Genomic DNA, 15533 nt, shown 5'->3' with positions numbered 1-15533 from the left:
GCCAACTTAACAATAGTTGAGATTTTTTTCCTTTCTTTGAAGTAACGAATGACAGGAAATAAATGACACTGGATATAATCACCTGAAATACAAAAATACTCAATACTAACCTTGTCTTGCTATATTATATACTGATAATAGAGACTGAAATGAAAACCAACCTTACTAACAATAAATATATTTATGATAAATATGTTGTATATATATATATATATATATATATATATATATAAACAATGAACATATAACACAAAACTGAATAACAGTGGTAGTGGGTGGTGTAAATATATAACAGGGCCTAATAGCCACTTAACAATCAAATAACCACTACCACTGGGCCAAGCAAAGGTATTAATATTATAATCCAAGAACACAGTCCGTTAAAATAGTAAAAGGTCTTACAACTAAAAGTTAGTAGTATAATCTAAATAAACTCGACTAGAACAAGATATTTTAACAACCCTATTTCCTATCAAATGTTAATCTGCAATTATTTATAATAATTATTTACCAAGACCTGATTTTTTTCTTCTTAGGATGCCTGTCCATTCCGAACGTTAGCGATAATTCTGGCTATGCTGACTTTGTTGGTTGCTATACGAAATAGTTTTGTTGAGATCTTTCTATACCATGCTCTCAGATTAGCAAGCAAGGATATTCTTCATCGTCCTGGGGCCATTTTTCCTTCAATTTTACCTTGCAAAATGCATTGAAGTAGCTCGTATCTGCCTTGATTTCTCATTGTATGTCCCAAGTACTGCAGCTTACGGCTCTTCACGATGTTGACCAAATCCGTAGTTGTGTTCATCCTCAGCAGTACTTCTTTATTGGTAACTTTGTCTGTCCATGGTATCTTCAGGATCCTTCTGTATGACCATAGCTCAAAAGCATGAAGTTTTGATAGAGTTTCCGACTTCAATGTCCATCATTTTAGTTATTTAAAAAAAAACCTACTTACTTATACTTATATTGAACGAAACAAAGACCTGAAACATATCAAGAAAAAATGTAGTTTACTTGATCATATGCATACGAAAAAGTGTACAGTTGTAAACAAATATATAGTAACAAAAAGTAGATAACAGGTAAACAAACTTATCTTTCACAGCACTATTTAAATAAGTTGAAAGTCCATAGAAAATTTCTCTTGGCACGGCTAAACTAGTTGCCTGCTATGGTGATAAATCCAACGAAAAATTATGTGGCAGTTAAAATCAGGTACTGGTCTATCCAGACGAAACAGGGAAACTACATGGGTAACCCCATACGCGAGTTGCTGACAATCTAATAATTCAAGTTACTACGTTTTATCATGATATCAAGTGACGGCATCTAAAAGTTAAATTTTATCAAATTTAGTTATTATGTATGTTAATAAATGTAGTAGTAAAGATTGACCATGCCAAAACAAAAACATTAAACATTAGGTTAGGTGTATGTTACGTAAACATTTCTGAAGCTACTTTCAATGCAGACATAGCAGCGACTTGCGCCATGAAATGAACATGCGCAGAATACAAAAGGCTGTTTAATATTTGTGGAACATTTTATATACCACCTCTAAAAAAATTAAAGAAAAAAACCTAATGATAAGACATGGAATAAATCGGAATTAAAGTTTGACCATAGAAAAAAAACATGACCTTATGTTCTTTGCACATGAATAAAGGAAATTTAAATTTATGTTATTTCTTAACCCAAAATTAATCTCTAAAGAAATACTTAACTACAATGATGAATTGAATTTTATGACGAAGAAATGATACATATCGATATATTACTTAGTAGGAACAAGCCGCATGCCGGTAATGTACTTCTTTTATTTGGAAAAATCCAACAATGATAAATTTAGTTTTGATGAATAGCAATTTTAAAATTTGCTTGGCTATTGTTCCTTCATTTTAGTTATCTATGTTTCATTCTTGTCCCATATTTTATTTTTTTTTTGTTTCAACTCCTTCACTTAAAACGTAAGAAAAAATCTTATTCGGCATGTCTGCTTTTACGAGTTCTTCACCAACTGACCCCGAAGCCCGAAAATCGCTTCCGTATCACTCCAAAGAGATTTTCGCGCGTGAGCAGAAAAATGTCGTTTTAAAAATCGATCGTGGGCGTATCACAAGAAATTTCTTGAGGGGTATTATTAATGCAATTTTAATTAAATAAATTTAATCAGTAGCGTAACCGCTACAAGGTGCTATGCAGCAGCCTTGCTTTAGACCCTTATTAATAGGAATTTCTGTGGTTAATTTTTTTCCAGTTTTAATGTTTACCATCATATTTTTGTAAAGCTGTTGTATTGCTTTTAATTTTTTTTATTTATTCCTTGTTTTTCCATTGCTACCCAGAGAAATAAAAGTGGGGCACTATTTTAAGCCTTTGTCAGATCTATAAAGACTACATGGGTTAAAAGGTTGTGAGCTAATCCCTTTTCAATAACCTGCTTTACAGAAAATATGCTCTCTAACAGGATCTGCTTGCACAAAAGCCATTTTGTTCTTCTACATCTGTCATGTTTTTTTCAATTTAATTTTTTATTATTTTTCCATAGTCTTGGGAGTGCATTTATGTCACTTAGCCCCTGTAGTTTAAACTCTTTTTATCAACTTTTTTGTAGATGTTGTTAATATGTGCTTTTGTCCACTCCAGTGGTCAGTCATATCCTTTTTAGAATAAGGTGAAAATATACGCCAGTAATTCCGGCAATACTTGTGGGTTGTGTTTTATTAATTTGTTCGGTATACCTTATGGTCCGCACGCTTTTCGATTTTTTAAATTTCGTATTACATATTTGACTTCCTGTAGTGTTATTTCATCGTCTTCATCAATATTTTTTTGGTTTTTAGAAAGAAACAAGAGTAAGCCAAGAGAGGCTGATAGGAAAGATTAAAGTCATATTACTTAAGGCCAATTAAAAAGGGTGAAATTTGAGGGTCCTTATGGTCCGTCAGGTTTGTTTCATAAGCGTATGAGTATTAATACACTTTGTGTTTCCACTCATACCTCGGGGTGTTGACTGACTTGAATTTTGTTGTACTTATATTATTATTACTGAAATGTTTTTATATAGACCTGAATATTCGTATTTTGTTGAGAAATGAGATCAAAATAATTTTTTTTTAATATAATTATAAATAAACGGGTGGACACTAAATAGAAAAAAGAATGGAACACTTACATTAGTAGAATGGCGAACATAATAGTCATTAACATAGCAAAGGACAAATCACCACATGGTAGAAAAAGCATTGGCAGACCCTGCAAGAGATGGAGTGACAATGGTCCATGATGGCAAATAACCTGCCATTAAACTAGCAAAATTGCTTATATAAAGAAAGAAGAGGAATAAGTATTATAAGTTGAATAGGACAAAATTTGTACTGTTTTTTACCTACCAAAATTTCTAATTCATTTACGGAGGTTGTTCCGCAGAAGGTAATAAAATAATAAAAGATATAAAATAATAAAAAAAATTTATATTAAAATATTATATAAATTAGTAACTAATCCTATTTAATTAGGAAATTGTTAATATTCCAATTTACAAATGTTAATCATATTTCTGCTGGCATGGATATTCATTCGCCTGGAGATGATCTTGACTATATTTCTTAACTTTTGGATACTGGCTACATTCTTTATCCAGAATATCAGTCAAACAGTGTACGGCAGGTAAAAATCGCCTAAAAGAAAAACATGAGTTAATTAAAACGTTTATAATTATACGTCAATATAACACTAATTAATCTACAGAAATTATTTTAAGTTCCATAGAAATCCAATATAAAAAAACTAAGTGTACCAAAATGAAATATAAAGTAAAATAACAAACGAATCAAGAAACTGAGATGTAGACAATTCCAAAAACTCATCTCTTTATTTTAAAATGATGTTTTATATTACTACGTAAATAATGTCTATAATATGAAACATATAAGAGATTAACTGTCGGGACCATAAATTCATTCCCAAATTTCTAAAACTCAAATACCATATTTCTTCTTCTTCTATCTCCCAAATTCTTAAAAAGACCAGTTTTGCGCTTCTTCGTGAAGCGATTCATTCCACTAGATGAAAACTACATCTCACAAATATCAGTATTTTTAATATCTGGTCATCTATTCATACTTACAATGAAAAAGTCATAAGATTCATACTTTTACAGATAGCTCTAAACACTTTCGAATCTAATACGGAAACTCTGAAGCGCAAATTAGGGCATCTAATTGCCGAACAAATTACAAAAATAACAACGTTGAAACCCACTACAGTGGTTTATAACTTTTCTGATACTCATATTTCGATCACTGCCACTCAAGCTTTAGAAAAAGGTTTCAATTACTTTGTTACCCCAAGATATATTCTACTTGAGACAATCATCTGTCAAACTGAAAAAGCCATCTCCAGTTAATCTTCCAAAAATGCTAAAATAACTAGACAAGCGAACTAGAGTTCTTAGAAACTCAAAGTCTCCTACTCCGAACATTAGCCAATTAGAGAAAAAGCTCTGAAATAACTTCAGTCAAATCCAAATCTAGTCATTCTTTCTGCTGATAAAGACAATGTCACCGCCATCCCAAAACACTTCTTCTTATATAAATAAACTCTCATATCTCATTAATACTTCAGACTACAGACCAATTCCCAATATTCCAACAACCTATCTGTCGAAAACAGCAAAAGCCATTCAGTTGATATAAAGCAATCTCTAATTCGAAAAGTCTTTCAGAACACCTCCAATATATGGCCCACCCAAAATTCACAAAACGGAAATTCCTCTACATCCAATTGTCAGTGCATAGAACTGCCCTGCACAACCCTTGTCCATTTAATTGGCAAAAACGCTACAAACTCTCGCCAAAAATGCTTCATCCGTCGTCAAAAATTTTTTTCAGATCATCGAACTTCTTAAACAATACCCTTTCCAATCTTCAGACATTCTAGTAAGTTTTGATATCGTTTTACTCTTTACAAACATTCCTATAGACGTTCTTGACATTTTGAAGATTAAATACAGTACACAGCAAGACCACTTATCTCTCATTAAACATTGTATGTTCAACACTTATTTTATTTTTTAAAATCAATTCTACAGACAAATAAATGGTGGCCCAATGGGCTTCTCTCTATCTCCAGTAATTGCCAATATCTCTATGAAACACTTCTAGAACCGAGCACTATCCACATCAATGCTCAAACCTACATGTTGGCTACGATATATGTCGACGATACATTTGTCATTTGGCCCCATGGCAGGGATGCTTTGATGTCTTTTTAAACCCATCTGAAAGGTATACATTCTGTTATCCAGTTCACGATGGAGGTGGAAACTGGTTCATCTCTACCGTTTCTCGACGTTATCATAAAAAAACCAATCCCAAGGTTTTCATTACTTTGTTTAGTGAAAACCCATCCATACCAACCGTTACTTCCATGCCAACTATCGTCATCTACTTGTCTTCAGATCAATACGCCTTTGTGATGATGCAGAAAGACCCGCTTATTTCTCTAGTTTAAAACAAGCCCTCATCCAAAACGGTAACCTTAAAAATCACATCAATAGGAGCATCCACAGACATCAGTCTCCCACTCAATTTCAACACAAAGACTGTCACTGGCTAAATCGACAAAATTCTAAAATCAAGAGAAAAAAGACAATGTCATTCCCCCAACAAAACTAATCTCTTGTCCGATCAATTAAAGACAACATGCCAAAATAACAACACGGAGTTTCTGAAATATCTTATGCAGACTGCCCCCTATCATATATAGGCCAAACAAATCGTAGAATCCAAAATCGGATTTATGAATATTCCATTTATGTTTGCAATTCCGTCTTAACTTCAGCTTAACATCATCTTTATACAGGTCACAAAATTGATTTTAAAAACTCCAGAACCATAGCCCTCATCCGCTTCTATAAACCAAGAATTATCTGAGATGTCATAGAAATTGAAAAAAAGGTTAAATTGTCTCTATAAAACAGATGACGGCATACGGTTACATACCGAACAAACTCATAAACTATGGGGGACCAGATCTGGCCAAACAATTATTCAAACTAATCCAAAAAATAATAGAACAAAACAAAATAGAATTCCTCAATGGAGATCAAGCATCCTAATTCTTCTGTTCAAAAAAGTAGACAAATTGGTCCCGAAAAATTACAGAGGAATAAATTTATAAATCATAACACTAAAATTAACAACCAAAGTGATAGCAAATAAACTGAATGAAATTATAACACTAGCAGAAGAACAACATGGTTTTAGGTCGGGAAGACAAATCACCGACGCTATATTTATAATGAGGTCAGACAAATCATTAGATTACAACAAACCGGAATATCTATGTTTCGTGGATTTTAAAGAGGCATTTGACGGATTCAAATTAAAGGACGTTATCCACTTACTGTACGCAAGAGAGAAATCTCTAGGAATAATCAAAACGATCAAAAATATTTACCAAAACAACACAATAAAAGTAAAAGTAGAAGAAGAACTAACCGACCCTATTAAAGCTGGCAAAGGAATAAGACAGGAGATTCCCTGAGTCCTCTATTGTTTAACCTGATTATGGATAAAATAATAAAAAAAGTAAGAACTAAAAAAGGATACCAAATGGGAAAAAAACAACTTAAAATATTCTGCTAAGCAGACGACGGAATACTACTCTCTTAAAGTAAAGATGATTTACAACGTGTACTGCACCAATTTAATATAACCTCGAGAAAATTTAACATGTTAATTTCCCCAAAAAAGAAAAAAATGCATGATTACAAGTGCAAATTTACTAAGATGTAAATTGGAGTTGGAAGGTCACATAATAGAACAAGTGATGAAGTTTAAATATCTAGGCATCACATTATCTAGCTACGGAAAGCTCAAGACTAAAGTGGAAAATCAAGTGAATAGAGCAAACAGAGCCGCAGGCTACCTGAATAAAACAATATGGAGAAATAGAAATATCGGGAAAGAAATGAAAGGCAGAATTAACAAAACAGTCATCAGACCAATAATGACATACGCGGCAAAAACAAGATCTGAACAGAGAGGACAAAATATGTTAGAATCAGCAGAGATAAAAACATGGTAAGACACTATAAGACAGAGCTAGAAGTACAGATATACGACGTAGATGCAATGTGGAGAACATTAAAAATTAGGTAAGAAATAGGAGAGTAGAATAAAATGATCATATAAGCCGAATGACAATAAATAGAGTATAAAGATGACAAGAGACGGTTTCCAAGAGAAAGACGATCAGTAGGAAGACCACTTGAACGATGAAACGACAACTTACTGAAGGCATATTAAAAAACAGACAGAGACTTGTCTACATAAAAAGAAGAAGAAGGAGAAGATAAAAAGCCAAGGATTGGTTTACCGTTAGGTATTCCCCTTAGCTTTCCCGCCATGAATATGTTTTTTTTTTGTCTTCAATAATTAGTGCAGAACTCCACATGTTGCTCCACATGTTATCTGTCTTTTCGTAATCAGCTTTTAAATTTAAAGGTTTTTTTTTTCTCTTCTAGTTATTACATTCTCGAACACGTGAACTGTTGTGAAACAATATTTTCTTCTGTCATTGTTTGTGTCTGTATTTAGTTGCATGTGTTCGCTTGTGTTCTATCCCATCTCCATATATTATTTTCTGTTTATTTATTAGAAATCTGTTCTATTGAGTCTTTTCAATTAACTTGAATGCCCTCAGTAATTATTTTTTTGTTTTTAATATTAGCACTATATCGTCGGCATATGTATAAATATTAGCACTACATTATGTCATCTTGGTGCATAAGTCGTGGACTAATATGCACCTTGATGCGCATCGCCCCGCCTTAAAACTGCTTTCAATTTTACTATTGGCCAAGAGATCCGTAAATGCTATACAAATATAAATATACATGTAAATATAAGACATTTTCTGCTCTTGGCCTCAGTCTGGTCTCGGCTCTTAAATAGGGTCTCTATACCCTGGGAGTCCGATGTCAAAGCTCTGTTCCACTCTACGATTTTAGATTATGTGGCTGGATTGTTTTTCCACCCTTAAAAAGTGTTTTATTTTACTTCCTTGTGTAAGAAAAACCACAAACTCATCGACAATGGAATTTACGCAGAGGGTACTTCGAATTGGCTGATCGAAGTCCCTCTGTAAGGAACCGTGGGAGTGTTTAAGTGGCCGTTATTTTTAAAGCCCTTACGTCTCATCTGGTGATATGGCGCACAACCAACAGTGAGCCTTGCGACCCAAGCTCACTCGGACGAGCTACGCTGAGCATCATCCAGAACGAGATCAATACCAATCCACGCTGGCAGACAACCTGGACAGTGGACTGTCAAGGTGTTCTGCAGTTGCTGACGTTGTCCAGTACCGAATATTTCGGTGAACGAGAAGTTCCCAGCCACAAATCCTAAGAAACAACCGAGGCCCCGGAGTCACGTCTTGCCCTACCACAGGTGGTGCTCAGTAACCACGTAGGCACAAGCGTACCCCCGACAATGATAAAACTCGGCTAGCAAATGATTATGGGTTCATCGTTTCTTTACTTACTCGGTAAGGCGAAACGCGTGCGTCGTTCACTCACGCGGAGGCGACTGTCACGGTATTCTTGAGTGACACTCTCATAGATGAGATGCTACATATCAGAAAATTAAGGTTTTCGAAATGTGGCTTTATCCTCAAATCTTTAAGATATCTTATGGCGATCACGTTATATCGAGAAACAGTGAAAGATAGGAATTTCTGCAACTAATTTTACAGGTAAAATTAGAAGGAAGATTAGAATAATTTTCTGGTTGAAGAATCTACGTACGTTGGTCAACACAATAACCACAAATCTTTTCAGAGCAGCAGTGTCCAAAGACAGATCGAAACGGATAGGCACTCCCAAAAAAGAAGACTTTCAAACTGAGCTGCATGACACTGTACATTTCATAAAGCGTTTTGTCACGTTTTATCTATTCTACACATCCAACTTTTGGTAAAATGTATAGGTATTTCTTTACTTTTCATATGATTTAAGTAAGCTCGTATATAGATTTATGTAGTTTAGGTATTTTAGTGAAACCATAGACCTAAAAACCTGCAAACATATCTTAAGAGAATATATACCAAAATTTGTATAAAATTGACCTCGGTAATTGAAAAAAGAAGCATCGGATAGAAATGGAAATAAATCGGATTGAAATACATGAAAAGTATAAAATAAATATATATGTGTGTTTGATAAATAAATGTATACTTCAAATAAAAGGGGGATGAAAAAACACATCCGTAGTTAATTACGCTTAGTAACAATAACTTCATTTATAGTTTTATTATAATTAAATAAAATATGTAAATACTTACGAACAGAATGTTTCAACGGAGTCGGGAATTATGGCGGTATCATTTGTTCTTTTAGAAGTATCTGATAGACATGTTAGGTAATTGTACGATACATCAAATCTTTCAAAAACCTTCATACAAGGGGTCAAGTAAACTACAAATATAATAAAAATCTTAAAAAATTAGTCACATAGAAGTATATTATTAGATTAAAATTGGATAATCATTTTTGTAATGAAAACGACTTTATGTAGGCCTAATAAAAAATAATATGTTTAAATGGTGAAAAAATTTTAATAACGTCGCGTCGGCATGAAATCGTTTAATGTAAAATATATTACATATATTTGGCGCAAATTATGCAACTCTATAATAATTAATAGATACTTATTAAGCGGTAAAAATGCGACGTTGCCCGTGCGTTTGTCTGCGTATTCGTCTATCGATTCTTCCGTCCGTCTATACAATAAACTCTTGAATAAAAAGTCCTAAGTAGTGTCTTAAAACTTCAACATACTCTCCATTTAATGTAAAGAAATGGGTTTTTACTACTGAATTTGAATGAAAGGTCTCCTTCTTATATTGTTATACCATCTCCATTTCATGAAAAAAAAAAATTAGTGTTTTGAATATAACTTCCTATCAATGTTATGAAAAATACTGTTAAATTTAAATTCAATAGGTTTTATTCTTTTTTTATTTTGATGTTTTTTTCTGATGGTGATCTGATAGGATCGAAAACTTGAAAACTTATAAATCCATTTTGGATAATTTTTAAAAATTTTAATAATAAAATTTTATAGCATTTTACAAAAAGAAGTCCCTACTTCATTGTAAGTTTTTTTAATTCTAAAGACTTCTACTCTGCGGGTTGCACTCTGCGGGTTTTTCATATTTGGAAGTCCATTGGCCATATAAAATATTAAAATCCCTTTAACTTTCTAAAGTACATACTCAAAGTAGATAGTTCGACAACGGAGGTCGAGCAGTGCAGACGTGTGCTTTAGTAGGAGAGAGCATAGCAAGGTTTAGTAGCCTTAGTAGGGCTAAGGGGTGGAGACGCCGCGCGAACCTTGGTGACTTGTGATTATTAAAGCGAAGTACGGATGCGAAGTTGTTTTTAATTAAACTGTCGAGGAGCTGCCTTTATAGGCTTCTCGCAGAGGTTATTTACAACTTAGCTTCAGAAACGGGTATATCGCATGGTGTCGACAGGGATGACACTGAAAGGCTTTGGCATTTGAAAAAAATCGGACAGAAACGGCCTCTGTGCCTGTGATAAGAGAACAGCAAGTGGATCCCTCCCTGGGAAGACAGGGAGTGAACATCCGTGAAAGTACCTGTGGAAAAACCCAGAAGCTGATGGACAGCGGTCCTCAGTAAAAAAAAACAGAGTCGTCTTTGTAGCAAACTCTTAATTATTTTTGAACAATAGTTCACCGCCTTACGTCAATTATGAGCGATTTCCCTCTCCAGGGTGTGATGACACTGGCATGTCAGAAGCAGAAGAAGATGACAGCCAGTCATCCACCCCCTCAGTTATAAGCTCTGTAGCGAGATATAATGATTTTTTAAATAAAATTAACCCGACTAGTACCGAAAAAACTAATTCCCCTAATAGAGCTTAGAAAAGATAATTATGAAAAGAACCGAGAGATCAAAAAACTAGTCAAACATATTATGACATTGACAGCCACTGACAAAGAAAATCCCTCCTAGCGTGAAAAATTGATGCGGAGGAAGTAAACATGTAGAGATTAAGTCTACAACCCCCACATGTCTACGTAATAGTGGACGAAACAAACAATAAACCATCGGGAAGCAAGGGAGAGCCCCAAGAGCCGAACAAAACCGACGAACCTGCAGGCTGGACAAAAGTCCAGAATAAAAAAGAAAAGCAGAGAAAACCACTACCAAGAAATCAGACAACAGAGTTAAGAACAAAAAAAAGTGCGTCGCTGAAAAGCAGACTGAGATAATCAACGAACGAAAAGACAAAGAGCTGGGTAAAGCTGCTAGAGAAACCCAGAAACGCAGTGCGAAAAGAAAAGCCGCAGATAAGGTTTGAAGCCAAACCAGCGGCGATTATACTAAAATCAATCGCTGAGGATCAAAAAATCCTGCAAGGAGCAGCAAACTAAGGAATAATCAGGCAGATCAATAGTGATAAATACTAAAACCAGAGAAGACTACCTGGACATGGTCCACACCTTAAAGGAACACACCCCTAAGGTTGAATTTATTATTTTTATTTATTAATTAAAGGTGTCAACGCCACAAGGATCATAAACATGATCTCTAAAAAACCTGATAAAAAGGTACTGCCATATTTTATAGTCACTATAAAAGAGGAACACGACGCAAAAATCAAAACCATAACAGACTTGTGTTATATGCGAATTTACATAGAGGAGGAATTCCTGCCCCTTCGCAATCAGTGCAAGACGCGGTAACTCTCATTGCAAACTTCCACAATCAGAGAGCCAAATCATGCAGCTAATCATCTGCAGAGAGCAATAAAAAATTTTTAAAGATGGTGTATTAAATTAAAAATCGCCTTAAATTTCGATAAAATACAAGCTGTAATGTTTAATCACAGAAGAAATGTACCAAATCAAGAAACTACGATAGGAAACATTCCCGTAGAATGGACAAATCAAGCAAAATACCCCGGAGTGATACTCGACAAAAAGTTCACATTCATTGAGCACGTTAACCAGGCGATATATAAAGCTAAAGCGCTAAAACGTCAGCTCTCAACACTCATAGGCCGAAGAAGCAAATTAAGATTTAAAACCAAAATTAGTGTTGCGAACAGCATCATCTTGCCTGTCTTAACGTATGCCTCCGCTGCTTGGGGACACACCTGTAAAACCAACAGGAAGAAAATCCAGACGACACAAAACCAATTAATAAGAGACGCTCTAAAAATACCTAGATACGTACCACTGAGATACGTATACAGAGACTCCGGACAGAAAAGAATCCTACGTACATTGGATGAACGAGCATATGAGATATTCAACGAATTAAGAAATCATCCTAGCAGAATGCTAAGAAAGCTGACAAATTATAACGACAACACAAGGATGGTACACAGAAGACCTTAAGAACAGATAGCAGGATATAGGGAAAACCAAAATGAATGACAAAGAATGAGATAGTCGCGCAGTAGTTCCAAAAACGAGTGTAAATTTAGACAGAAAGCAACCAAAAAAAAATTATAGGTTTAGATTAGATTCAGTACAATATACACGGTGTGTATGATAGTCGTATATACCTGGAAATATACACCCTACGCACACTTTTAAGTTAGGATAGTTTAAGTTAGTCTTAGGAAAAAAAAACAAAAATAAAAAAAAATAAAAAACCAAAAATGCTTTCTGTCTAAGTCATTAATAAATTAAACATGTATAAAATACTCGTAAGGTCTTTTATAACAACCGCAATAGCGGACTAGGCTCCTCAGCATCAAGTGAAGATCTATTCATAAACTCCGAGCACTGAGTTCATGTGCGGTATACATGGACTCGGTGGCCGGACCCCCTCGGATGAGCCGGCGAGGAAAACAAAATTTATTTTGCCAAATTGGCGGCTCAGTGGTCGAGTACACACATCTTTTCGGTCAGACAGTCACCAACTCAGGTTGGTGGCTCTCTGGATGAAACACACACTTTTTCTTTTTTTAGGGACTCAAGTCCCGATGTCAAGATAGAGTAACTTCTGTAAAGTCAGTAAAGTAAATAGGGAGAAAAGCCGATATGTGTGCTACCCCTACAGTTAGGTAGCTTAACTTGTCAATAACACTAACTAACACAGTCAATAAAAACAGAGGGTGATCCATTACCCAGGGCACCCAAAGTAACTTTCAAATTATAAGCCTCCTCACGCAATTCACACGCTGAGGAGGGGTGGAGGAAAAGCCTGGGGTCAGATAGGTACCACCTCAATAGCGAAGTGCGACCGGTTTGACCTTCGGACATGTGGATCCCACTATACAACGGTATACACATGTTCCTTAGGGGCAGGGTTGATCACTTCGTGTGTGTGTAAAATACACACTCAATAGCCTACGTATCTAGCTTAACCTTTCATCGAGTACAGTCTTCAAACCAAAAAAAATGGGCGCGTGGTGTATCAAATTGATTACGCGACTGCTTACGCCTCTTATTGTAAATAACAACAACTTACTTTAATACAATGCATTTAATACATATCATCCATGTACGTAAGCAAGTGAAAAACTTAAAAATACATTCGAATACAAATCATTAACGCCAAAAGTAACTAACTTTTTCTAAAATCTGAAATAGTACTCGTAAAAAAGCATAAATGCCCTTCCCTCATTTATGTCATCCTATGGTATTTCTGTAAATATCTGACTGCAAATATTGTTTCTTACATTGTTTGCAGTTTTAATTAGTCAAACGTCTTTATCCAATACATGTATGACATCTCTTGCGCTTTCCGACTGTTCATTTTTTTTTCTGTTCTCCTTGTTTGAATAGGGCAAATTTTTTAGACGTTATTGCAGGCCGATATGAATTCCTGGTGTTTTTGGACTTTGTCGAACCATATAAGGTAAAACTAATGCACGTCACAATTTTTTTTGTTCAAATAACATTTTGATCATATTTCGATCTTTGTCAAAATATATTACCCCAGCATTGATTCCACTAATATTGAGCATAGCGAAAAATTCCACCATGGACCAACGACGATTTTTTCTAGCTACTTTTTATAATGCACACAATTTGTCTATTGTGTTAACTCCACTTTGGTGTGATTGTAAAAGTTGATAATAGATGGATTCTTTCCTGATTCTCTCCTGATTCAAGATCAATAAAGGAATTTTCATGTAGACCTAAAACCAAAATTACACATTTTCCTTTTCCGAAAACGTAAGAAATCAATGTGCTACTCATCTTTGAAGGCAAAAAAACTACTAGTTTTAGCTCTCGTCTTATTTGGAAGGAATTCAGGTGGATTTTTGACTTATTTTTTTTTAACGTGCCATCGTAAGAAAGGTTTTTACGTCGTAACTCATCTATCAATGGAATACTGGTGAACCAGCTATCCGCAGTAACATTTCGTCCTGTCTAATTAATAAGTTGGCAAAGTCTCAGAACAACATCCGATGGTGAATTGCTTAATCGAAATGGAACTTCAGGTTGTAATCCTGAATATATTTCCAAATTATATAAAGCAAACATGAGAATTCACAAGTGCGTAGATCTTCACACTATATTTTATTAGGTTTATTCAGTATGTATTGCACAAAACCACATCGTCCACAAAAGCCTTCCAATTTCTTATCAATCGTAACGTTGTGTCCTAAACTATAAGATTTCTGTGATTTGACTAATATTTTAAAAATATCACGAATTGCTGCAGTTTTGTCGGTTTTTTTTTTTTCATTTCTGGTAGTAAGATCATCAAATTGCAAACAACGCATAATGAACTTAAATATTTTAATGTTCATGACCAGTCGGAATTTTTCAATACCATCCTTGTCGGATCCCCACAGATCTTCCTCACTCTGTCTGTTACTTCTGTGAACACCAGCAATGTATAAAAGACCTATCAATACTTTCAGATCAACAATGTCTATAGGTTTGACATCTCTATCGCGTTTAAAGAGCTATTTAACACTTTCAATATATTGGTTGGTCTGTTGTATAATTATACGTAATACGTCCTCATCCATAATGCAAATACAGTATTCCAAAGGAGCTTTTACCATTCTTGCAACACCTATTACACCTGGTCATCTGCCAATATGATAATGCTGTTTTGTACAAACTCTTTGTGATGGGGGATTGTTATTCCATTTTGTTTTTTCTAAGAGTTTCTTTCCTTACTTTTCTCTCTTCCAAAAAAAATTGTTATAGTCTGTGTAAGATCCATTGTAATCATCATTGTCACTAGCTTCTTGCTCGGTATCTAAATCTCCGTCATGAGGTTCGAGTTCATATTCTGCATCTTTATCCTCTTGATCATGAAAATCGTCCTGTGAATCACCTTCGTCGTCATCAAACATCAATATTTGTAGTTCTTTAACATCTTTAGGATCCTCCAAGTTACATTTTTTACTACAACTTGCCATGATAAGCGTATTTCCGACATTAAACAAATATAAATTTATTTTGTTAACTTACAAAAAAATCTCCAACCAGGCGCAGTAAATCAGTTTGATGTTTATG

General features: G+C 34.6%; 1 protein-coding gene across 1 annotated transcript in view; it reads right to left on the bottom strand.

Moving 5' to 3' along the window:
• Positions 1 to 3461: 3461 nt before the first annotated feature.
• The window catches only part of LOC140433396 (uncharacterized), a 49842-nt gene continuing 37770 nt past the window's right edge, over positions 3462 to 15533 (bottom strand). Inside the window, exons 5-6 of the mRNA XM_072521409.1 lie at positions 9352 to 9484; positions 3462 to 3683 (exon numbers count right to left, since the gene is read on the bottom strand). Of these exons, the coding sequence (XP_072377510.1) occupies positions 3551 to 3683; positions 9352 to 9484 (266 nt within the window). The 3' untranslated portion in view covers positions 3462 to 3550. The remainder of the gene's footprint in view (positions 3684 to 9351; positions 9485 to 15533) is intronic.

The sequence above is a fragment of the Diabrotica undecimpunctata genome, chromosome 2 (assembly GCF_040954645.1).
Source record: "Diabrotica undecimpunctata isolate CICGRU chromosome 2, icDiaUnde3, whole genome shotgun sequence".
Classification (NCBI taxonomy): domain Eukaryota; kingdom Metazoa; phylum Arthropoda; class Insecta; order Coleoptera; family Chrysomelidae; genus Diabrotica; species Diabrotica undecimpunctata.
The sequence above is the reverse complement of the archived record's forward strand: the minus strand, read 5'-3'. Positions and strand labels throughout refer to the sequence as shown.